This window comes from Centruroides vittatus, unplaced genomic scaffold, assembly GCF_030686945.1.
Source record: "Centruroides vittatus isolate TY-2023 unplaced genomic scaffold, ASM3068694v2 contig_417, whole genome shotgun sequence".
Taxonomy (NCBI): Eukaryota; Metazoa; Arthropoda; class Arachnida; order Scorpiones; family Buthidae; genus Centruroides; species Centruroides vittatus.
In genome coordinates, this window is record NW_027122227.1 from 2,562,725 (window position 1) to 2,587,070 (window position 24,346).

Consider the following 24,346-nt stretch of genomic DNA (forward strand, 5'->3'; position numbering starts at 1 on the left):
TGCAACTAAGACGACGCGGTAAGTACGTTCTTTAAAATCTGGCCCTTTCAATTTTTTTTAAATGCGACCTCCAGAATTCTGGGAAAGAAGACGGGCAAGGCCAGTTTATTCTCTCTTTTCAGAACACGTTTGTGGCAGGAGTGGCTAATAGTCTCTGAATATAGCCCGCAGTCACGAGAAGAGCAATCGTCTCTTTAAAAAAGAATGTTTGCAGATTTTTCTCTCCGAAAAACTTCTCCAAATCGATATGACCTTCGGCTGTTAGGTCCGCCATCGCGCAAATATAATCGCTATTTTAGACCGACCCGAAAATCTACCGTCCACGATCGCAATCTGGCCCACTTTACTTCCATTCTGCACTTTTATCTTTGCAAAAAACGTCATTTCTCAGCCGGCACCCATATTATCCAGGACAATCGGTGGGAGGAGGTGACCTTCGTCGAACGTCGGGTCAGTTTGCGTAAAGTAGAATCACTTACGTAAGGGACGAATCTGACCTAACTCTAAAAAATAATTAAAAAAGGGTTTTCGTGCGAACGAACAACTTCACCTTTTTTTTTTTTGGTTTTCCCGTATCGGTTTGGAATCCAACATGGCCTCGCCGCACAATAAGAATCCACGTACTTAGTTACTTTTGGCTGCACATCCAGGTAGGCTACCGACCTTCTGCATTCTCTATCTGTTTAGCGTGACGAGGACTATCGTCTGCGTGCAGCATTCATCATCTGACATTTTTCGTTTTATGACTTGGGAAGGAGTCGTCACGCCGCTTTGCTTTCGATTTTTGCCGAAATTCGTCCGGTATGGTTACGCAAAACTGTAATTTGTGGCCAGAAAGAAAGAAAAAACACGAGATTCTCGGTTACACTTTTTCCTTTTTTCGATACTAGGAAAATGTTCGACCGCTAAAAATAACCGCGATTAAATTAATAGGAACTGCATTATTTACAAACTTCTTTTGTTATTAAAGCTCGCGAACGAGTTCTTTTTTTCCGCCTCTTTCTGTAAAGGGAAAAATAGTTTCATTCACTTCTTTCCCACAGCGAAGTCGGGTCAAGGTCATCCTCTGCCTAATTTATACGGTTCGGACGAGGAGCTTCTCTTATCGTCCGTGAGCCGTAGTCATGACGACGGACAGGTGCGCGCGGACAAACACAGGTGAATTCATTGTAGCGTCCGTTGGCGTTGCGTTCTTACACTCGGTTCCCAAACGTTCGCTTTTAACTGCAGAATGCCAAAATTGACGTGACCTCAATCGCGCTCCGAAAGAGTGACGTAACCGTGACGTGACTTAAGATCATAAAGCGTGTCGTTTATTTGCCCCCCCCCATTGTATAGCTTCGCTCTTTACGGTCTATTGACCGCCGACCTAACTAATACTTACCGGTACGAGCCGTACGCGATCGGAATTCAATTTCCACCTTCGATTATTTTGCCGAACGCAAAGACACGAGGACCTTTATGCGGATTTACCGACGACGATTGTTATCCGGTCGTGGCGTAGTCGGAATGGCGCGGGGCATCCGTTGACCTCGATTGCGCGGACCGTGACAACGGTTTTATCGCCGTCCTCCATCACTAACTCATTTAGTTGTGTGCAGCGACCAGTTAATCACCGACCTGCTACAGTTTTTCTATCCTCTGCAAAATTGACCGTTCGAAAGCAAGATTACGTCTGTTAACGAATGGGATCTTCGATACACCGATCCGGACTATCCGGTAGTCTGGGGTTATTGCGTGAGCCCGGAGGTCGAAAGTGTTATTCTTCCCACAGAACAGATGGCATTTTTCGGCCTTAAAACAAAAAAAGGAAGTTTCTTCGGGTGTTTGGAACCGCGATTTCCATCTCCCTGCGTGGAAGACGGGCAAATTATCTTACGTAAAACGGCAATTTGACTATGTGGTGCGTGAAAATTGCTCCTGTTCCGTACATTCCAAAGATTAAGCTAAGTTCGCAAATCGAGCGGAGAAAAATGTAGGTCCTTTATTTTCCGTTTGGATAACGCAGACACGAAAGACAAAATTGAAGATGAAAATAGATTTTTCGAGCCTTTAAGATCGGACCCATTGGCCGACCTTCGACCTCTACAACTCGTTATCCTTTACGAGAGCGTATTCTTTCGGCCGGCATTTTTTCCCTCCCGTAAAGTTAATATCGGATTTGTTTACCGCGGAGAAAAACAGATTAAGCGTTATCGAATCCGCTGGTAGGAAATAAATAGTCAAAGTTCAAGACCGAGGCGTTATCGTTGTCTTTTTTGAAACGGAGCAGCGAGCACGTGACACAGCGCGAGTTTAGTTGTACAATGAGTCAGTGACTTCCTGGCCGTAAATTACGCGTCGGTGAGAACTGGTTTTTCTTCGCTCGACACAGACCTATCACGACCTGTTTATTGAAAGAAACATTCGGCCACAAATCGGCCGGTTGAATGAAGAGGTTTTCTTCGCACGCTTTCGGAATAAACATCGGTGGCCCCGGCGATGCCTAATTGACGCTTTCGTAAGAATTGTGGTACGACGAGGGCTGGAGGGTGGAGATGCGCTTTTAATGGTTTCGCTTTGTCTTTGCAGTGTCTGGCGCGAATCCCGACAGTCCCGAGGCCAGAAGAAGAGACAACTGTTCGGTGATCGTTTCGGATAGCTGTAACAAAAGAAGGACGCCCAAGAGTGGTAAGAAAAGGGAGGAGAGCGACGAGGATGACGAACTGCTAACCGGGACGCAAGACGAGTCGGAAAGTGCTCAGGATGTGGATAGTTCCGACCAAGAGGAGTCTCCCAAGAACCACAAGAAGAACCTCCGCAAGCAAGCTCGGCCCAAGAGAGTGAACGGACTTGAAGAAGATTGCGGCGCGGACGACGATGCCAAATCGCCCCATTGTCTGATCGGCTCATCCTCCGACGTCGAAAGCATAAGTGCGAGTGAAGTGAGGACGAGTAGCCCTTCACACGACCAAAATGTGGCGGTGTCGGTTACTGGTGACATGTCCAAAGTAGAGAGACCTCTGCTCGACGATTCGACCAAAGTGGCGGAAGGAGGGCGGCAGTCGCCCGCTTCCGACCCCAAAACGGACCCGAGCAAACAAATTGGCAGGAACGGTTCTCCCGTCGACGCGAGAAAAGTAGAATCTTCTAAATCTGTTAGTCCTTTGGTGATCGAGAGGAACGACGGCCTTCGAGTGTTCTGTGATCCGAGTCTGGTGAACTCGAAAAGACATTTCGACCCCCTACAGCAGCCCGCCAATCTGATGCATCCGGCTGGACTGTCTCATACGGCCACTGCCGCTTATCCCAGGGTACCCGCTCTGCCCCAGCACACGCGAGCCACCACTCATCTAAGTCCCTACGGATTGACGTCCGCATTGATTCCTTCGCACCATATTTCGCCCGGGTCTCCCATGGAACAATCGTCCATTCATTCTCAAGCCTATAGACAACTTATATCTCAACATCCGCCATTACTAGCTCAGTACAGTTCGCCCGTCGGAATAGGAATGTTGTGGCAACAGAAATTTCCTCTCAACACTCCCTCCCCCAATCCGTGGATGGTCGAGGCTCAGATTCAAGAATTCAGAGAGAGAGAGCGGGTCATGGCGGCCCACGAAAGGCAAACCAGGATAGAGAGGTAAGTCGATCGTTATTAAATAGCGTAATTCTATCTTTAGGTCTTGAAAGCCCGCTTTGTGTTTCTAACATCGGGCCAGACTTTGGAAGTCTTTGTAAATAAAGTGTGATAGATGGTCGAGTAAGATCTGCGGATAAGGTTATTGTTAAATTTAAAAACCGCACTTTGCCTCGTCGTTGGCTGTCAAAGTTCGACGTCGATTGAGTTTCCAGCCGTTTACAGTCCCATCGGAAATACACAAAAACCGTAATTTCTTAGGGGTAATAAAGGGACGAAGCGCACTCTTCATCCCATTATACATATACAGTACTTTGGCTACAAATTCTTAACTGCATTTATCCGCATAGATGATTGATGCTTTACATCAAAAATAGAATAAAGTGTGCAACTCGACACGTGCCCATCCTTCATTTTTGTATTGCACATTAAATTCCCGTCTGTTGCGGCAAAATTTGCCAAACGGATACGTCGGAACGTTTAAATTACTTATTGCTTCGAATGAACCCGTACAAATCTATTTATCGATACATTTCGGGTAATATATATAAGTGGACGGAAGCAGCAGCTAAAAATCGATGGCCGAAATCGGAAAATTCATTTGGCAGAATTATTTAATTGAGGAATTGTGTCGTTGGCGAGTAGATTCACTTTTGGTTGTCGCTGCTGACGTAACGTTATGCTCTCGTACATTATCGGGTCATAGATTCGGGTATAGATTCGCCCTTCCTTATTTCATCGTGTTTCCAAATTACGTTTATGGTGTTGCGAAACAGATAATTCCTAATCACTACCGGTTATCTCGGTTCGAAGTGCGAGTGTCGGACATCTGGAAGGTTACCATTCTATTTTCGAGTGGTGACTCACGGCCGTTCTAGATGGCTTAATTACCATAAGCAGCATTGGATTCGATAAATGAACTTTGCATGGCGGCGAAAGGAGGGTCGACGACCTATAGATTTTGCTTTTTCCATTTCCGACGGTAGAGGCGCCGTTTAGAATTTGGAGGGCGAAGAGTCGAAAAGCGTCAGTCTAGGAAAGGACGTCCTGCCGGGCGACATCACCGTGCCATTGGTTAGCTCGGCACGATTCGTCGAGAAATTCTATTTTGATAGATAAATAAGAGGATGCTTTTGTTTGAGAAAAGCGCCGTTTTTCTCTCTCAATGCCGACTCGTTAAAGCAAACAACACCGAAACGCGGCCGGACAATGCTTCGTTAACGGGATGTTGCGGCAGACACAATGGACGTTGGACGACGACGGATGCCCGATAGTTTTACCGGTCTGCCAAGGTGCTTCGTCGATTAATTGGATACGGCCTCGGGAATAATCGCTCGGCGGTTTCCTAGGAATAGCGAATCGGAAAATTCGGTGCTAAAAAGTGCCAGGAGCCGCAAACGAGCGAGTAGAGAATGCAAAGCGAAACGCTGCCAAACAAAAAAAGAAGAGCCTGCAAAAAGTAGAGTGACGCCGAGTTCACACAATTGCCAACCAATTATCCGTTCTTCTGAGAAAGGTCATTTCGCCATCGACTTGATAAAGACATCCTCCCGTTTGCCGAGAGCTACACGCAATTTTTTCCCTATCGCAACTGGTTATTCGGCAGAGTTATTTTTAAGAGATCGAAACTCGTTTTAATGATCTTAATAGTTGCAACACACACTGTAGTGTCCCGGTTGTCCACTTGCCGAGGAATTTTTCCCGGTGGAGAACCGGTTACGACGATTCGTCCCTCTTTTCCCCTCGTTTCTAACCTCTGAACTTCTCCATTCTGATCTCCCAACGTCCGAGATAAATACGAATCATTAAAATTAAACGGCCATGTTTCGTGACATTGATAACGAGAATTGTTTAAGATGTTAAGTGGCTCTGCAGGAAGAAAAGAAAAAAGAAAATCCTGAATGACAGTAATAAAAATCGAACAGGAAAACCTTTTTTTTTTTTAAAAAAAAGAAGTAAAATAATTCTATAATTTCCTGCAGTAATTTTTTTTTGCCACACACATGCGATACGCGCGCGCACATACACATGCAGCGGAGTGCAGAGAACAGAAAGTATTATTGCGCTTCTTGTTCTGTTAGATACATTTTGAATATTAAAGAATCCAAACCCGTTGGATTTTGTGCACGTCGATCAAAATTCATTATGGAACTGGCATTTGCTTCGCTCTCGGCAGTGACTAGGAATGAAACAAATTATAAATTCGAAAAGTTATTCTATAATTATGTTTCGGGAGAGTCCGATGCTATTAAAATCCGCGTCTAACTCTGCAAAGGCATAAAATTTGGTTTTAATGACGCAGACCGGGCCGTTCGGTCGCTGGAAGGGATTGTGTCTATGTTAATCCGGTTTTGCGGTTCGATTCTCCTAAATTCTGTTAATAAGCAAATTTGAGGACGACGATAAATCGGGGGAGTTTTTGAGCGTTAGGTGGAGTGAATTTTTAGGAGGAAAAGGTGCGGAAGACTGGGTGTAGCCGGGCAGAGCGGTTTTCCCCTCTAGAAGCGTTAAATGCCGTGCTGTCATTAGCGTAGATCAATAATGTCAAAATTGCTTATGGTGGGGGATAGGGCCGTTTGCTTCGTCAGCTTTTGTCTCGGGGTGGCCGTTTTATAGCGGGAAAAGTCTTCCAACTACTTTCAGTTAAACCGGAGACGTTTGCCAGTTTTCTTAACGACTCTCTTGCGAAAGAACAGTCTACCATTCGCCTTCCAAGTTTGATGACACAGCCGAAAGAAAATTACATTCGTCGACAAGAATTTTGGCAGGTATCGTCCTCTATCCGCTCGAATTTTGCGCGATAGTGGACGAAAGAAGCGATCGAAATCGGTCATTGTCGCCATTCCAACCGGGCTCTGGCACTTTGCCCAATTCGTCGCTCGTTGCAACCGGCATCTCTGTTCTAAAGAAAAAAAAATATCATCTCGTAATTGTCGTCTCGAAAATAAGTCGAAGAGAAATTTACAACTTGTATCGCCTTTCATTCCACTTTATATTAGTCTTTCCTCCACATTTGTTTATTAAGAGAGGCCGACCTGTTGTTTGAATATTGCTCGGGCGATATTAAAGTCGAAGAATGTCTATCACGCGGTGTCAACAAAAACCGAGAATTACGTTGTTGTTGTTGTTTCGCTTGCTATTATGTTTATTAAAACTTCCAAAACGGGAAAACTCGGCCGTCGTGGCTAAAATTACCGAGGTAAATATATCTGGATTCTTTTGTTCAAACGTTCTTAATGAAAGAAATTTGGAGGAATAGGCCAGTTCCGTTGTGCCCAGGATAACGCTAGATTTGGCCTAAAAACTTTGTGATGATTAACTAAAAAACGTATTATACATTCTGTAGCCTATTAGACGTTTTCTCCAAAATTTATAATTTCTAGTAGCTAAGCAACCTGTTTTCCAACCTTGCCTGACAATTTAATAGAGACCCCTCCTGTTATTGGTTCTCAAAAAATTTGATAAAAATTTATACGAACAATAATCAATATTTTTGTATTTTTGAAATGATTTAGCTTATCTATTAATGTTTAACCTCTTAAAGAAGTGTCTGTTATCTCTATTGGCAAATTACTAGTAAACTTTGTCATATGTTACTTAATTAAACCTGATAAGTTATGTATAAACAGGATATCCTGATAATCATTAATATAGTATCGTGTATTGTATTTCGTATGATAACCTAGAATGTTGGGTTAAAAAAATTGTTTGGTACGGTTAAAGTTGAGTAGAAATGAGCAGCATTATCTAGAGAAAAGATGACTATCATTGTTTAAATTTGTTGTTGTCATTTGAATTAAGTTAACTGTAAGGGAAGGAAAGTAGGCCAAAAAATTTAATTGAGTGCCATAAAATTGTTATTTTGTTTTTCTTTATTTTTGAATTTACGATGCAGATTTTTATGCTTGTTTCCAAAGTTAAAAATAGACTGTCGCATTTCGTAAAAAGTTTATTTGTTGGGGACGTAACCGGAATAGAAGTGCCAATTAATCCGCTTTCTAACGGAAAAGATTATCGGACGAGAATTTTTCTTCGGATCGAAAAGTCTTCCCGTTTCGGTCTGCACCGCCGCAAATTACTTTACGGAAAGAGACGGGAAACAAAAGTCGGGCAACCGAGAGATAAAAATCTGGCACGCAGATTATAAATGCCAGTAAAGATAAAAGATAACTATGCTATACAAAAATGAATGAAAGGACACGATTACCGGTTTACCTGGCTAAGTAGAAAACCAAACATTAAGCAGATGTTATTCAATAACATAATAAAAGTCGAAGCCTCGGGATGATATAAAAAGGTTGTAGTTTTTGCCAAGGTTTATTACCGACCGGTAAATTTTTTGTATATAAAAATTAAGTTATAGCCTAAAACTTCACAATGCCATTATATTAATGTCATTCCAGCACTGCAGCTTTAATACACACACACACATCATCTAATTGTTTTTTATTAAAGAAATGACATTAAAATTAATTAAAACAAATTTATTTTCTGAAATGGATTTTATTAGTACTTAAGAAGTTCAATATTAACATCCTGACCTATTTTCAATTGCTATATTTAGGAACAAAATAAAAAATGAAATTAGATAATCAAAATTGTCCTCCTATACTTTTATAAGGAAAAAGAAATGTTATTGTTTTAAGTAAAAAAGATAGAATAGATTTAAAATTGATAATGCAAGACTTATTATCAAAATAAATCTGTGAGATACTCTCATAAAAATTGACGGAACAGGCAAGCGAGGAAAATTTCATAAACAAACTCGTCTAAATTATTGACACAAATTAAATGTGTGTAATTTGTAAGGTCATTAGAACAAAATCGTAATAGTCCAAGGTCATCTACGATTTTCCTCTAACGACCTTCTTAGCATTAATTTTTATATATTTCAAATAATTAATATTGTACATTCTAAGACCTCAATTTTTTCTTTTGTTTTCATTAATTTAATTAATATGTAATCGTCAAATTACTAATACAAATTTCATCATCCTATGTAAGTTGTGTAATGATAAGTGAAAGAAATTTATAGCTATGACATCACTGTAGATAAGGTTATTTGTCTTATGACATCAAAATAATCTTAATATTAGTTTACATTTAACCATCACAAAATCTACTATTGTTATCAATTTAATTATCTTAAGTAGATATTGTATCCTAACAGATATTTTTCTCTCTAATAATGTGGATATTATCGAGGCACACGTAGTAAGAAAGAAATTTAAACCGTAGTTTTAATTGGCTCCGTTATCAAAAGAAACAGAATTCTGTTTTCTTACTCATTAAAAAAAACAAAAAGGTGCACACAATGCAGAGATTTTCAAAAGTTACAGTTATGTAATACGTCATTAATATTGCATACATATGTATAATATGTAATGCTATCTATTTTTGTAATTTTTGGCATTGCAACCTAAAAAATAAATTTATCCATTTCATACTAAAATAGGTTATACTATTAATTTACTTGATTCATATCAATATTATCATAACAAACGAAACTTTTAGATAATTATAGATGTATATATATATAAAAAAAAAAAAAACAAATATATAATTTGTTTTCTGGAATATTTTAGTAGCAGAATAAAGAATTATGAGAATGTAAAAATTATTGCAGTGTTGGACAAATTTTTATAAATCATATTTAAATGATAATTATCTTTTATTGCTCAATGTTTTTGTTTAAGAGAGGATAGATTATTGGTCTCTTTTAAATTCAATAAAATTTAAACGCTTATCGTATGTTTTATTTAACAGATATTTTTTTTTTAATATTTCAAAGAGAAATAAATTTAATTATCAAACTCTTATTCTGCAATTACATACATTAAAGGCTTATATAATATTCTTCAAAATTAGTATAAAAAAATACGTCGAAATTAATAAATATTGAGAATAAGAAGTAAAACTTCAAATGAAACTGATTTTAATTAAAAAAAAAACCTTTTTATTAAAATAAATAAATATTGTTGAGAACTACAATTTTCTAATCATTTAAAAAATAAAAATCGAGTATTAAATCATTTTTTTTTTAAATGAGAAAGTGATATTCCGATAACAAGGATATTTTTGTTTGAATGTGATCTTTGATCTAAATATCTCTGTTCAAAGTTTAATTGGAAAATTACTCTTGTATATCATCAGATATCTAATATTCAAGGAGACGTGTCCAAAAAAAGATTTTGTTTCACTAAAACGAGAATTTAAATGCTGAAATTACAGAATTTTTAATGAATGGTATCTATGTCATTTTTTTGTCATAAATATCTTATTATGCTTATGAATAATTAATTGATTAAAAAAATTATTTAATCCAAAAACAAGGAATAAAAACCTTTTTTTCCTTTGTTAAATAAATTTCGACACTAATCTTAACGTTGCTTGTTTACAGTATATAATATAAATAAGCGTGTGTTGAATATTCAAAAACAAACCGTAACTATTTCTTACATAATGGATATTTAAAAAAAATGTTAATAAAATAATATATCTGATTGTAGATCAATATAAACTTTTGTGTTTCATATTTATTACAAAAATAATTGTGTAAATATTTTTATAAAGTTTTACCCATGTATTAGATTTTCCTAATTTATAAATAATCTTCCAAAATTCCTAGATATGTATTTGTTGAGGAATATTTCCTCTACGTTACAACTGAATTATGTTAGGTAAATTTGAATTTTGGATATTTCGTTCAAATGCTTTAATTTTATTATTGAAGACGACAAACTTTAAAAAAAAAATTTTATAATCAGAACAAACATTTAAAAAGAAAAAAAAACTGGTGGCACAATTTTGTATTTTGAATGTAAGAATGTTGCGAATTTTTGATTTATCATATCGGATTACGTCAATTATTTTTAAGCTATCGCCTTGGTAATTCATTGTTGCGATGTAAAGTCGATCATTTACGTTATGCAAGGCCGTTGTTAAATTAGTAAATCTTTCGGAAAGTGTCGACTACATTCTCCGGCGGAAATCAATAACATACTAGAAATTCCTCGCTGTAAATCTTATTGGTTTTTAAAATTTTCGATTTATTTTTAAAGTTTTTCGTGATTATTATTATGACATAAAGACAGCTTAAAATATTTACTTTTAACAAATAACATAAACAATGCAAATAAACTTATAGAATAAACCTCTCTGTTGATGACATTGTTTTCAGCAGTGTAGGAATGATTGGTACATGAATGAAAGAAAAATAAATAATTAAGTAATATTTATGTTATTGACACTCTAGCTGCTGTTTAATTTAGTTAAAAATGTTTTTTATATACTCATTTTAATCAAATTTTATTTAGAGTAGAATTAATTTTTTAAAATATACATAATAAGTAAAATTATAATTTACTTATATGAAAAATATATTGTAGTTAAAAATAATTATTCGGTAAACATAATAGAGGACGAAATAATAAAAAAATGTGTTAAATTTTGAAATATTTATGAAATTCAAATCTTTCTATAAATATTTTTATCATTATGTTATTAGAAAATGATTATTTATTACATTTTTAAAAATATTAGAATATTTAATAAGTATCAAAGACTTTCAATGTAATTTGTTACATCAGTTTTTATAACAGAAAACCACTTATAATTATTTCATTTCCTTTATCTTTGACACAAGCACTTGTAACACTGTGCGTCACTCAATTCTTTATCATTCCTTTGTGTTTCTGTTATCTCTGTAGATTTGATTTTGCTTTCTGATGATAGTGATTTTTCTTATTTTACAAATCAAATAAATTTTTATTCTGAAAATATTGTACAGTACATATAATTTTATTTTTTACGTTCTATCTAATTTATTTTGTACTGCAAGTCAAAATTAATAAGTTCATAATGCCTTTCAATATAATTAGAATATTTTATACATATGTACATTTATTAAATGTACTGAAAGTATTATTAGGTATATTGAAAGCCATTGTAAAATAATTAATTTTACATTGCAGTAAGATCTAAGTTGAATAGAAAATTTTTCAATATATCTTAATTCTTGATTTTTTAAAAGTAAGTTTAAAACTCTCTTATAAATTAAAAAAAATGCATAATTTTTCTTTTTTTTGATAAAAGGAAAATTTAAAAAATTGTTTATTTCAGATACAGTACGAAATAAATTTCTCTTGGTAGTTAATCCCAATTTGGATAATTTAATTTCAGTTTTTTTTTTACTGTGAAGTTTAATGTGTTTTTCTATCAAAGATGAAATATAAAAAAATTTTTCCTGTCATTCAGAGAAAGAAGGGAAGAACAAGATCGAATTGAAAGGGAGCGATTAGAAAGAGAGAAAGCAGAAAAAGAAATAGCAGAGAGACAAGAAAAAGAAAGGAGAGAGAGAGAAAGAGCAGAAAGAGAAAGATCAGAACAACAAGAGAGAGAAAGATTAGAAAGAGAAAGAGTTCAGAGAGAAGCTGTACAACAGCATTTTGAAGAATCGTTAAGATTAGTAAATGAAAGGGTAACTATTTACTAAGCCTAGCTAAAATCAATTATGAGACATGTGCCTTTCTCCCCAGCTAATTTGCACCTGTTCTGTTCCTATTTCAAGCAGATAAAATGGAACTCTCGGGTTCCAAACAGTTGGAATCCAAATTTACCTTTGATCAAACCCCTGCCAACATCTAATGTAGGTAGATGCAGTCCCGTCGTAACTGTCCATAGTCATGCTATTCATCCTACGGATTCTGATAAGGATAAAAGAGAGAAGATATCTGCAGAAACAAAAGAAAGGTTTGTACTAAAACGGATCTTTTTTGTTGTGTGTCAACATTTATTTTAAAAACCAGTTTTTACATTTATTTTTATTCTCAAGAATTGTTTTCACAATTTTGTTATATTTATGTTAATATTTACTTAAATTATGAAAGGCTTATATGTTTTTAAATCTTATCAACTGACAAATATCAATACATACCATTGGACTTTAATTGGATTTATCAAATATTATGAAAGAATAGATATTTTGATTTTATGAATAAGCAATATTTAATTTAAATTTGCTACATCACCAAGTTGCTTCAATTCATTCTGTTCACAGATATATCATGGATATATAAATATCATTAACTCTTAATTAAAAGTTTAAAATTTTGTAAATCATTGTTATTTATTTCTCAAAAATGATGATTAATAGTGACATTTTTATTTCATGTGATTACTATTTTCAGACAATTTGACAAATTTTTCAACAACATATTTGAAAATAAATTTGAAATTTAATCCATGAATATCTCATGAATAATCATGCAATTTCTTCTGATTTAGACACAATGCAATAGATCGCTTACGTCAGGATCAAGAGAGATGGATGGTTCTAGTCCAGCAGAGAAATGAACAAGCTGCAGATTTGTCTCATTCTCAGAACTTTGCATTATCAGAGGTAAATATAATTAGGTCATTGCACACATATATATATAAAGATATACTATATATTTTTAAAATGGTGAAAAACTATTTATTTAAATAAATAAATTTTTAGCAACGACCGGGGAGTGTCCACTCAAAAGTGGAGGGCTATCCAGTATCTAGGTCATCTCCTCATCCTTCTAGTGGTACCTCTTCATCCAGTAAATCTGGTATGAGTTCTAGTCCAATCACAGCTACCTCCTCTGCTGCAACAGCACAGCCAAAGCCAGAAGCTAGCTTTAGTCTTTATGGTTATCAGCCATTCCAGCATACTTATATTACACAAGCTCAGTTAAAAGCCAGAGAAGAGAGTAAAAATTCATCTAAGTAAGAATAATTTTAGTTTTTAAATTTATCATAACAATCTTTTCTCATTTTCAAGTTTTTATTTTGATAGTTGGTTATGAAATGAATTTCTTTGTAACTAAAATTCTTTTTGCAGCCCAAATAACCAAACGGCACCTGCTGGAAGACAACCAAATCAGTCATCTGCTCATAACAGAGAAAAAGAAGGCAGTATACCATTCGAAAGATCGTCGACCCCAGGTAGTAGTCGAACGAGTACGCCAGGTAGTCAGTCATCGTCGAGAGACAAACAGCAAATTAAAGTTCCAATGCACCCTATGGGTTCAGAACATGCTAGTCCTGTATACCAGTCAGGTGTTGGAAGCAGTGGAGCTTTCAGGCCTTATGAGTATACGCCACCAAGTCCTGCACCTGCTCATCAAAATACATCATCTCCAAATCTGGGATCAAGAATTGGTGCATCACATTTTCATCATGCTTCCCCACAACAAGAACCTCAAAATCTTGTTAAAGGAGAACCAGCTTGTGGTCCTACAGAAGGATGTTTGCCACAACACCAGCCTTTTCAGAGATATGAATCGGCCAGATCTACGGCATCGTCTTCACCATCCATTCAGGTTTCGGGATATAATTCTCCTTATATGACCAAAAATAATATTCCAGCAACAAGCAGTCCGCACTCTTACAACTTAATACAACAAGGTGTAGTGCCAAATCCACTTTATACTCCTTCAAGTAATGGACCAACTACTGTCCCTCCTTGTGTTACAACGGTGACGCACATTTCACATCAAGCTACAAGCCCTCCTTTAGGTCAGACTTATCCCCGTGCAACATCTGGTATAGGCATAACAAGTGGAACACCTGTTTGTAGGTCAAATGTATATCCTTCTACGCAGGGAAGGATATCTTATACACATTCATCAAATTCAAACATTCAGGCAGGTGTAAATCCTAGCAGAACTCCTACTCCACTTGAAACAAATGGAAGATCTCACATACTAACATCAGGAACTTGCCATAAATCCCCATCTCCTGCTCATATGCATAACTTGCCAATGTCTCATACAGGTAATCCCACACCTCCTCCCACAGGAGGAAGAATACCTCCTCCTTCTACTTCACCAAGACTTACGCAGGGCAACATCTTGTTTAATCGAGGAGTTTTCCCAGCAGTCGATGCACAATGCTACTTCACATTCTACAACCTTGGCCAGTTCTGCCACAGAGAGTCAGTCACAGCCATTGAACTGTTCGAATAAACGAAAGCCAGTACGAGATGGTAGCAGTCGTAAACGTCAAAAGACTAACGACGACCAATTGATGCCACCACAGTTACAACCACAATATCATATTACTCCTTCAACAACTACAATATCATTATCTCAAGGATCAAGCCCAATATTGCAGACATCAGCAATCAGTCATCATGGTGCTTCTCAGAACAGTGCTTTAGGAATCATTGCCTCAGAAGCTCCAACTCTAACTCCTCACACAATTAGTCCAACACTTGGCTCTTCTTCAGGTAGCTTAGAATCATATAGTAATGATCAAAATCAGATGTATGATGATAAATTATTAAAAATTAAACAAAAAGCTGCAGGAATTCCTCCAAGTAATTCTCCTAATTCAAAAATTAATGATTCCCCACCAAAATTATCAAGCTGTGCAAATTTAGCATCACCAGCAAATTCAAATACTTCTAATACTCCTCCAGTCTTAGTAGGTGCAATAAGTAATAGTTCTGAGAACTCTGAAGAAGTGGTTTCTAGCCCAGCACAGACAACTGCTAACAATGTCATTAATGGGAATAGTATCACAACTACTACAGGAAGTACAAATCACACCAAATTAAAGAAAGCATGGCTTCAGAGGCATTCAGAGAATGAAGACAAAAGAAATCCATCAGATAGGAATAAGGTGGAAGTTTCTAAACCTCTTAACAATGGAAATTCTCCAGATAATAGCACATCTTCAGTCAACGAGAAAAATTTGACTAGTAACATAAAAGAAACAAAAAATAACGATAAGGTGCACGGAAACGATGCCAAAAATAGTAAGAACGAAGGATCAAAAGTGCAAGACGATTCCACGAGTTCTGCATCGGAAACCGAACAAGAATTAAAGAATATCAAACGTAAAACTCGTGTCGGTAGGAAACAAACATTAACTACTTGGAATAACAACACGAATAAGAGACAAAAGGTTACAAATGACAACAACACAAATGAAACTATAAATAACGTCAGTAGCAAAAGAGAAGAAAGTAGAAAAAAGCCATCACCTCCAGAAAGAGATGTATCACGGAGAAGAGGAAGGAAAACTAAAGGAAGAGGGAGTACCACAGATGATTCTAAGAAAAAACTTGGTAAGCATTAAATATTAATCAACATCTAATAACTATTTTTGCAAGAAAATTTTTTTAGATGTTGATACGTTTAAAACAAAAATAATAACAGGTAACAAAAAGTACGACATGTATTTAATAGATTATAAATTTCCATCAGGATGATGGAATTTTAACGATATTTTTATGTTTAATATGTAAAGTTTTACTTTGAAATTTGTTACGATGCGTTCGTTCGTCGGAGATATAGAAGAAGATATTATAATTATTTAACAATTATTGTTTATACAAAGCACTTTGAGCTTTTGAAGGTTGTTTGCAAGTGTTTTCTATTAGAATGTAGTCAGTTTTAGATTACACTTATCTGTTTTTGATATAATGTTCCAATAAGAATAGATATATATTTTTAAGATTTCAGAATGTATATTCTTTGCAGCATAAATGATAAAATAATATTCACCATTGAAATTTATATAATCTGTATGTTAGATATTTCCACAAAATTTATATTTTTTATGCAAAATTAAATTTTAAACGATTAAACTGTAGCGAACGTTGTCTATTTATATAAAAATTCAATAAAAAATATTTCAAAAATTTATAATCTATGAAAATTTTATTTCTGTAAGATGAAAACTTTTGATAATGAAGAAATATAACTTTTATGTTATGGAATAAAAATTCTGAAATTTTTATTACAAAGAACTAAATTGCTTGATATGAGAAATTTTTAGATTAAGATTAATCTTAAAAAAGTTTGTTATAAAAGTATTTTGCTCACAAGATAAATCGATTGAAAAACTTTATGTAAAGTATTATGTATTTACTTTTTTATATCCATTGTTTGTTTCAGTATTGTTGTAAGTTGTGTGATTCTGTTCGTGTTAATAACGATTTTTTTTAAACGATTATGAAATCTTATGCTTTGAATTTGTAAATATTTTTAATTCTTCAAAGATCATTTGCATGTTGTTATTTGTTTTGTTAATGGATGTTAATTAACAATTGTGAGCAAAAGTACTTTTGTAAATAAACATATTATTAAAAATTGAACTGCATCTAATTTTATTGCTTTTAGTAATTTACAATCATTTATTAATAGAATATAAATTTAGTAACGCTTATATAAAAGAAAAAGTAGCTGTAGATTAAGTGATTTGTAAATTAATAAGATGTAGATTATGAAATTTACCACATTTTATATAAAAAAAGTGAAATAAGAACTTATATATTACTTGCAAAAAATATCAGAAGTCAGATATGACATCTCCTTGCCCTTCGTCAAGTTGAATGAAGTAACTGACAAATCCCAAAGCTAGAGTTCTTTGCGAGTGGGTGGCGGGAATGGATTTGACACAACCACCTAACAGGAAACAATTTTAAATTAGGTGGCACCACGTTAGTGACGTGACCTACCTTGAACATGGCACAAATAACTATGACAACTGGCGTGAAATAAGAAAAACAGCCTACTCAAAAGTAACAAGAATTTAACTTGTAGGAGTTTTCATAAATACAGTATTAAATCTGGACTTAAAAACACCTATACACTAAATTGATTAATATTCATTCAAAAGTTTCGATAAATGCATGCAATTTATCAAAGTCTAGAAACCGAAGCATTACACAACAGACAAGTTGTGTTATTTATTGTAAAATAAACTTTGTTAAGATAATTGAAAGAGAAAGAATTTAGTTTCCCACGTTATTTGTGCATAAACATAACAGAATCACGGTTCAAAACTGTTAACGAGTAACAGAGACCAAAATCTACAAAGAAAACATTTTTTCATCAAGGCAATATAACATCAATGAAGAAATGCATTTATAACATTTAGTACAATAAAAACGTTAATGATGTAAGAATCGGAGAGAATACCTTGGAATAAATCAGTTGTAGCACGTACAGTTCTAATCTGATTAACTTAAATGATGTATAGCCTGGATATGTTCCATAAATGTAAACTAATCAGTGTAAGTTGTAAACTTTAGTCGTTAATAATTAGAGTTGAATCGGTTGTCTGATTGTTACAGTTGTGATGAAACGGTAAAAATTCTGCTCTACCCTCTCCAGCTAAAGAAATCTTCATTAAACCAATCGAAAAACCTTCAGTAGCTCAGTTAAAGAGGACGGGAGAGTCGTTCTTACAAGACGGATCGTGCTACATAGTCGCTCCAAAGCTGCCCAAATGTCGTGAATGCAGAATGACACCAAATCAACGTAACAAAAAGATGGCTAACATCTTCTGCAGATTTTATGCCTTTAGAAAGTAAGAAAATTTCTATTGATTTTTTTTTGTTTAAGTTAGTAGTTCCATAACTTTATCTTCGCATGATTTTTTTTAACAATATACTTAAATTAATATTTAATTCTTCAGTGTTCTCGTCAGTTATTTGATTAAATAACTATCAATACAAAACACTCGACGTTGTCAGTAATACAGTAATATTTGGTGATTTTTCAAAAAAAATTTATTGTTATTGTTAAATATACATATATTTACATAATAAATTTACTACTATCCTGAACTAATCTTAAAAAGTTCCCAAGTAATAAATTAAATGTTCAAAACTAATTTGTTCTATGAAAAACATTAACAATTCTCTTGTTATTCCACAAAAGGTGATACTAAATTTTAAATATCTCAAACTGCTTAAAATAAAATATATAATTTTGTACTGTTGTGGATATTTGCATATCTTTTTCAAAGATATATTCAATAGTGAAAACATTTGAATAATGTAATTTATCTTAACAATAGTATAATTGCCATTAATTATGTCAAAAGCTGTTTAATATAAATTGTACTTGAAATAATTAACAATAACAGTTATGGAACTAATTAAATCAAAGTTGTCACTAGTTTAAATGAAGAAATCAAGCAAAAAATATAAAATATAAAAATGTTTTTAACTATATTTCTTTAAGTTTTGGCTAATATTGACTTTATTCTTTGAGCTTAAACTATTCAGAAAATATTTTAAATGTACAGAATATTTAAAACACTGACTCACAAGAATGACTCTTATTAGAAACATTTTAAAGTTTGGAGATCATTTTATAATATGTCTAAATTTCTAAACATAATCTCACAATGAGTGGACATTAACAAAGCATACTTAGTGACCATTTTGTAAATCTAAACACAGAAGAAATAGTAAGCTCTATTTTAAATTTACCATAAAATTAAAAAAAAATTAATCCTCTATATGCTACTCTTTTCATTTTTAACTTAATAATTACAATAAGCAAGTAACTTCTTACAAAAGAGTACTGCCGCAATTATAGATCTTATCACATCTGAAATCAAATATTTCCTATTTTTGTTTCTTTCTGTTTGACCTATTTAGAATTGCATGATGTGTTTACAATATTACTATAAAAATTACAAGAAATTTATTAGTAACTATTTAAAGAATGTTGATTAACGTAATCTAATCTAATGTAATCTAAAACGTATCTCTTGCATTTATCGTGTTTTAAAAAAATCAATGACGATAAGTAAGAGAGAGGTGTGTATTTTATTTACTTAACAAACATATCACAGAATTTGAAAGTAATACAATTTGACCAGCAAAAAACTATTCAAAATGTATTACTATTGTGTACAGTGAGTAGTCATTTTCAATTTTATGTTAAACCGTGAAAATGACTACACAGTTTAGTCGAAAATGTTTAATTTGCATTGATTTATTGTTAGTATTAAAGATTACGATTACTTTTTGAAAGTGATACTTTGAAGGATAATATTCTTCCAAATTATTAAAAAAAGAACCTTTAACTAAAAGTTTTAAATTTAAATTACAGTATACAAGAGGCAATATTTATATGAACAATCTTCTATGATTTTACTAATTCTTTAAATGATTAGAAATTGCTAAATTTTTCAAATCATCATTTTTACAATAGCATTACAAGAAATGATGACAAATATGAAGTATTGTGTGTCTTAATTAATAAATTATTTACTTGCAAAATTATCGGTAATGAGTATTACAATTTTATCAATGTTTTAACAAAATTTACAAGTAAATGGGAATTTTTAATTCTTATTTTTCAAACTGTTTCATTTTTAAATCTTACTCTAGAATTTATAGTAAATTTATTACTATTCCTATGCAATGGATTCCAATTATTTTTTCTATAAAATTTGTTGAAGAAGTTGAAAAATTTCCAAAAACTTTAAGGTTAATAAATATTGATTTCTTAAAAGAAGAAGAAAAAAAAAAAGACAAAAGACTTACTTATTAATATAAACTGCACAGATTCAAGAAATAAATAATAGATTGAATTTTATTCTAATTTAAACATTGGTAATTTGGAGTAAAATGCAAAAATCGGAACAAAATTAATTTTTCTCAATTTTTACATATTCTTAAATCGGTATTCTGATATTTATATTACATCAAATGATACATTTACTTAATTATTATTAAAAATAATTGAATTTTAATTCTGCAGTTATTATTTAAGCAATCCAGCTAATTATATTTCTTTCTATGTAAACTTTCTTCGATATTTTTGAATTCAAATGTTTAAATTTAATGCTTATTTAAATAAATGCCAAAATGCTTTAAGAAGTTGGTATAATAAAGATATTCAAAATTTAATTAACTACAGATTTTTAAATACATTCGAGTAAAAAGCTTTTTTCTTCTGTTATCTAGACTAAGGTATGGAAAGAACGGGACTATCGTCGGAGCCGGATTTTCCGAACCGTCCGACGCCACGGAACAAGATTTAAAACTTTGGCTATCGTGTATTGACGATTCTCCTCCTGAACTGGATGTACACATGTCCAAATATATATTATCTAACATGGGTAGCCAATTCTGCGAAGTTGTCGAACAGGAAAAGGAAGCGCAGAGGCTTCACATGTCTAATGGTAATAAAATCATAATTTGTTTTTAATGCAAATTAAAAACTTTCATTAAAACTTAATTTTAATTTCATTTTCAGACACTACAATAACTTGGAAGAGAGTGTTGCAAGGAGTTAGGGAATTGTGTGACGTCTGTGATACCACACTTTTCAACTTTCATTGGGTGTGCCATAAATGTGGTTTCGTTGTCTGTATCGACTGTTATAAAGCCAGGAAGAGCGGTAGTGGAAAAAGTAAGAAATAATTTTTACATTGAAAGTTTATTAATAAATTATTTTTATTTCTATAGCCATAAAAATAATAATTAATTTTTTGTGTAGAATCGTCCTTAAAAGGACGTGACGATTACCAGTGGCTTTTGTGCTCCAATAAGCAGGCGCACGAACAAGAGAAGCTGACAATGACGCAAATAATTGCGAGTACCGCTCTTTGGGACATAGGCAAAGCACTTCACGAAGTGCAGTGTAAATGGAATTTTTGCCTTCCGTGTAAATGTAACAATAAAGCTGATTCAGAAGTAAAACATTCCACAAATGGAATATGTAAAGTAAGTATTTCATGAAATATAGAATAAAGCATATTTAAATTAATTTATATTATTTTTTATTAATATATTTTGTGCTGTTTTTATATTATTTTATAAAATATAGAAAAGAAAGAACTGTCAGGGAAAAACTTTTTTCTGATAATTCTAAAGAAATATTTCTTTGGAAATATACAGCGTGTAACAAAATTCTGTGACAATACTTTAGGGATAGATTCTAGGATCAAAAATAAGCTTAAAATCTTCTATAAACATTTCTCAAATTCTGCTTCATTTTCAAGATCTGGCCTGCTAAAAAGATAATTTTTGGATTTCCCACTTAAGTACTAACACTGGAGTAGTGGTGTTAGTATTTTGACAGAGAAGCTATCCCTAAAATGTTGGCACTGAGTTTTGTTACACCCTGTACATAATTTGCAAAAGGTTGGAAAATTTAAATGTTCGAAAATAACAAACATTATATTTGGATTATATTATTGTATAAAAGCTTATAATCTTGCTTACAATGCCAAATATGTTATAAGGAAGAAAAGGCACACTTTCTTCCTTATTATATTCCTATATTTATACAATAATAAGTACAATTATTTAACATTATATTATAGTCATAAAGCAGTACGATTAATTTTCTTCAAACTGAAAAGTTTTGTCCCTTTTTTAATTTTAGCTAATATCAAATTTCATAAAAATCAGGAGATTGTTTATACTAAATTGTGTCTTTCCATATGATATAATTTATAAACCAAAAACTATATAAATAAATAAATAAAAAAAGAAAATATCAGAGAAAATAATGATTTTGATTGTCACAAAAGCTTTTCCAAGATTTAGTCAGTCAATAATTGATGTATTTAAATGTACTCAAATAATATATTAATAAGATAAATTTTAATAAATCTAAAATATATTTACAAAATTGACCATGTATGTAATTTTACAGATCTACCTTAATTTATATATTATATGCAGTTTATTAGGTTTTAATAGAAATAACTTGAGTTGTTAATTATTTATTGGGCTGCAATTTGAAAAAACTGTAGACCTGTGAATTCCCACTATTGTCTATCTTTTCTTTCTCAAGAATGGTATTAGATAAATGAAATTCAAGAGCAGATGTAGAAAGCTTAGGGACAGGAGACTCAGATTAACTATAATTGAACTACCAATACAAACCAGAAGTCACATTATTTCAATTTTAAAAATTTTCCCCCGAGAGGAGCTAGATAGATGACCGGCACGACTCCATTGCTAATGAAAAAGTGTGATGTACAGGGGCAAGACACTACAGTACTGATTTGAGGTGGAGAGAGTATATTTTAAATATGATTAAAAATTGCAGCCTGGCATTGTGACAATTTACTAATATTTATAGATTTCTAGTTTAACTGAAACAGAAACAAATATTTTCAATTATAATTGCTATTATATTTTGTTTTCAATTTTTTGAAGTAGAAGTAATTGTTTAGTAAAAGTTTATTGTATTTTCTTTTGCAGCAAGTGATGAATGCTGTTACAAAATGCTTTACAGACAAGGACCAATTGCAGTTGAATGGATGTCCACAAAACAAGAAGGGAAATGTGAATGGTATGACTAATCTCATCAAACAAGAAGATGGTTATAGTTCAGAGAGTGGTAGTTCGCCTTTGAGTTGGTTGGCTGATGTTGCTTTGAATTCTTCGAGTAAACTCGAAGACGAAAGTAAAAGTGTTCAGATAAAAATTAAGTCGGAGGCAGACGACGATGACGATGATGACGACGACGACGACAAAAAACAGACCATCAATTTGGACATGTTGGAAGACGGACTGCACGACGAAGACGACAGCAACGAGAATTTCTCTACTCTTCGTGAATTATTAATAAGACCCACTGGCAAAGGTGGAAATGGAAACAGATCGAATAGAAATTCTATTGGACAAGGGAATGTAAAGACGACATTGAGCGGACTGATTTCTAATATTGTTGAACAGAGGGTCAAGAAACTCGACAAGGAAGGCAAACAGTCTTCCCATTACACCCGCTGTCATTCTAAAGACTGTGATTCGGTAAGAGGGGGTTGCTTAACGGACAGTGCAACTCTATATTCGGATGTACCCCATTCCTGGCTCTGTAATGGAAAATTATTATTATTGAAAGATCCCGAAAATGACAATAACATAAAACTGTTTCAAGAACAATGGAGGCACGGAGAAGTAAGTAATGTAATGTTTTGAATATATATACATAGATTTATGTGTGTGCATGCATATATGTGTGTGTTTTTTTTAATACTTCTAATTAAAACATAAATATCGACACATTATTATTCCTAAAAGAATGTACTTTTATTTTCTACATTTAGCCAATTGTGATCACAGATGTCGAAAAGAAAATTGATTTGTCAAATTGGCATCCTGAAAATCTCTGCCAGGAGTTTGGTGATATAAGGAATGATATCATTAATTGCAAAAATGGTGCTGTTATGTCTAATGTGCCCATGAGAAAATTTTGGGAGGGAATTGAAAATTTTAACAGTAAGTTAGTTATATTTACAATTTAAAGCAACTTATCTTTGTGATTAAATGTTATCTTAACATTACAGAACGTCTTAAAGACGACAGTGGCGAACACATGCTGTTGAAAATGAAAGACTGGTCGGTTGCCGACGATTTTCCAGAAGTGTTACCAGCCTGCTTTCAGGAATTATTATCTGTGTTACCACTGCCTCAATACACACAGCGTGATGGCGTTTTCAATTTGGCCAGTCACGTCCCCAGCTGTTTTATCCGTCCCGATCTAGGACCAAAAATGTACAATGCGTATGGTATGTTAATAATTTAAAACAAGTAAGGTAAACATTTAAGAGAGAAAGTGGGGAAAAAACTAATGTTCAAAAATTAATTTTAGGTTCCATTCAACATCCCACAAAAGGTACTATTAATATACATGTCGAAACAAGTGATACTGTAAATGTTATGGTCTATGTTGGGTTATCAAAAGAGGTAAAAGAGGAAGACAGTATTTATGGTAAGCATAAATTATTTATTGCTATTAATGTACATTTTTCATTGAATAATTAGATGTTGTTCAATTAGATATTTCAAAAACATATGACGAAGGGGGATGCGATTTGCTCATGAAGAAAAGATTAAAAGAAAAAGGAATAAAACCCGGTGCTTTATGGCATATCTATCATGCTCAAGATGCAGACAAAATTAACGAATTTCTTATGAAGGTAATA

General features: G+C 33.5%; 1 protein-coding gene across 1 annotated transcript in view; it reads left to right on the top strand.

Moving 5' to 3' along the window:
- Positions 1–24,346, top strand: part of LOC136976685 (probable JmjC domain-containing histone demethylation protein 2C) — a 146,212-nt gene that overhangs the window by 119,744 nt on the left and 2,122 nt on the right. Inside the window, 16 exon segments of the mRNA XM_067272048.1 lie at positions 2,572–3,622; positions 11,876–12,098; positions 12,189–12,370; positions 12,905–13,019; positions 13,119–13,372; positions 13,488–14,589; positions 14,591–15,719; positions 17,773–17,968; positions 20,367–20,584; positions 20,659–20,814; positions 20,902–21,128; positions 22,620–23,318; positions 23,468–23,639; positions 23,708–23,929; positions 24,013–24,132; positions 24,201–24,340. Of these exon segments, the coding sequence (XP_067128149.1) occupies positions 2,572–3,622; positions 11,876–12,098; positions 12,189–12,370; positions 12,905–13,019; positions 13,119–13,372; positions 13,488–14,589; positions 14,591–15,719; positions 17,773–17,968; positions 20,367–20,584; positions 20,659–20,814; positions 20,902–21,128; positions 22,620–23,318; positions 23,468–23,639; positions 23,708–23,929; positions 24,013–24,132; positions 24,201–24,340 (6,206 nt within the window).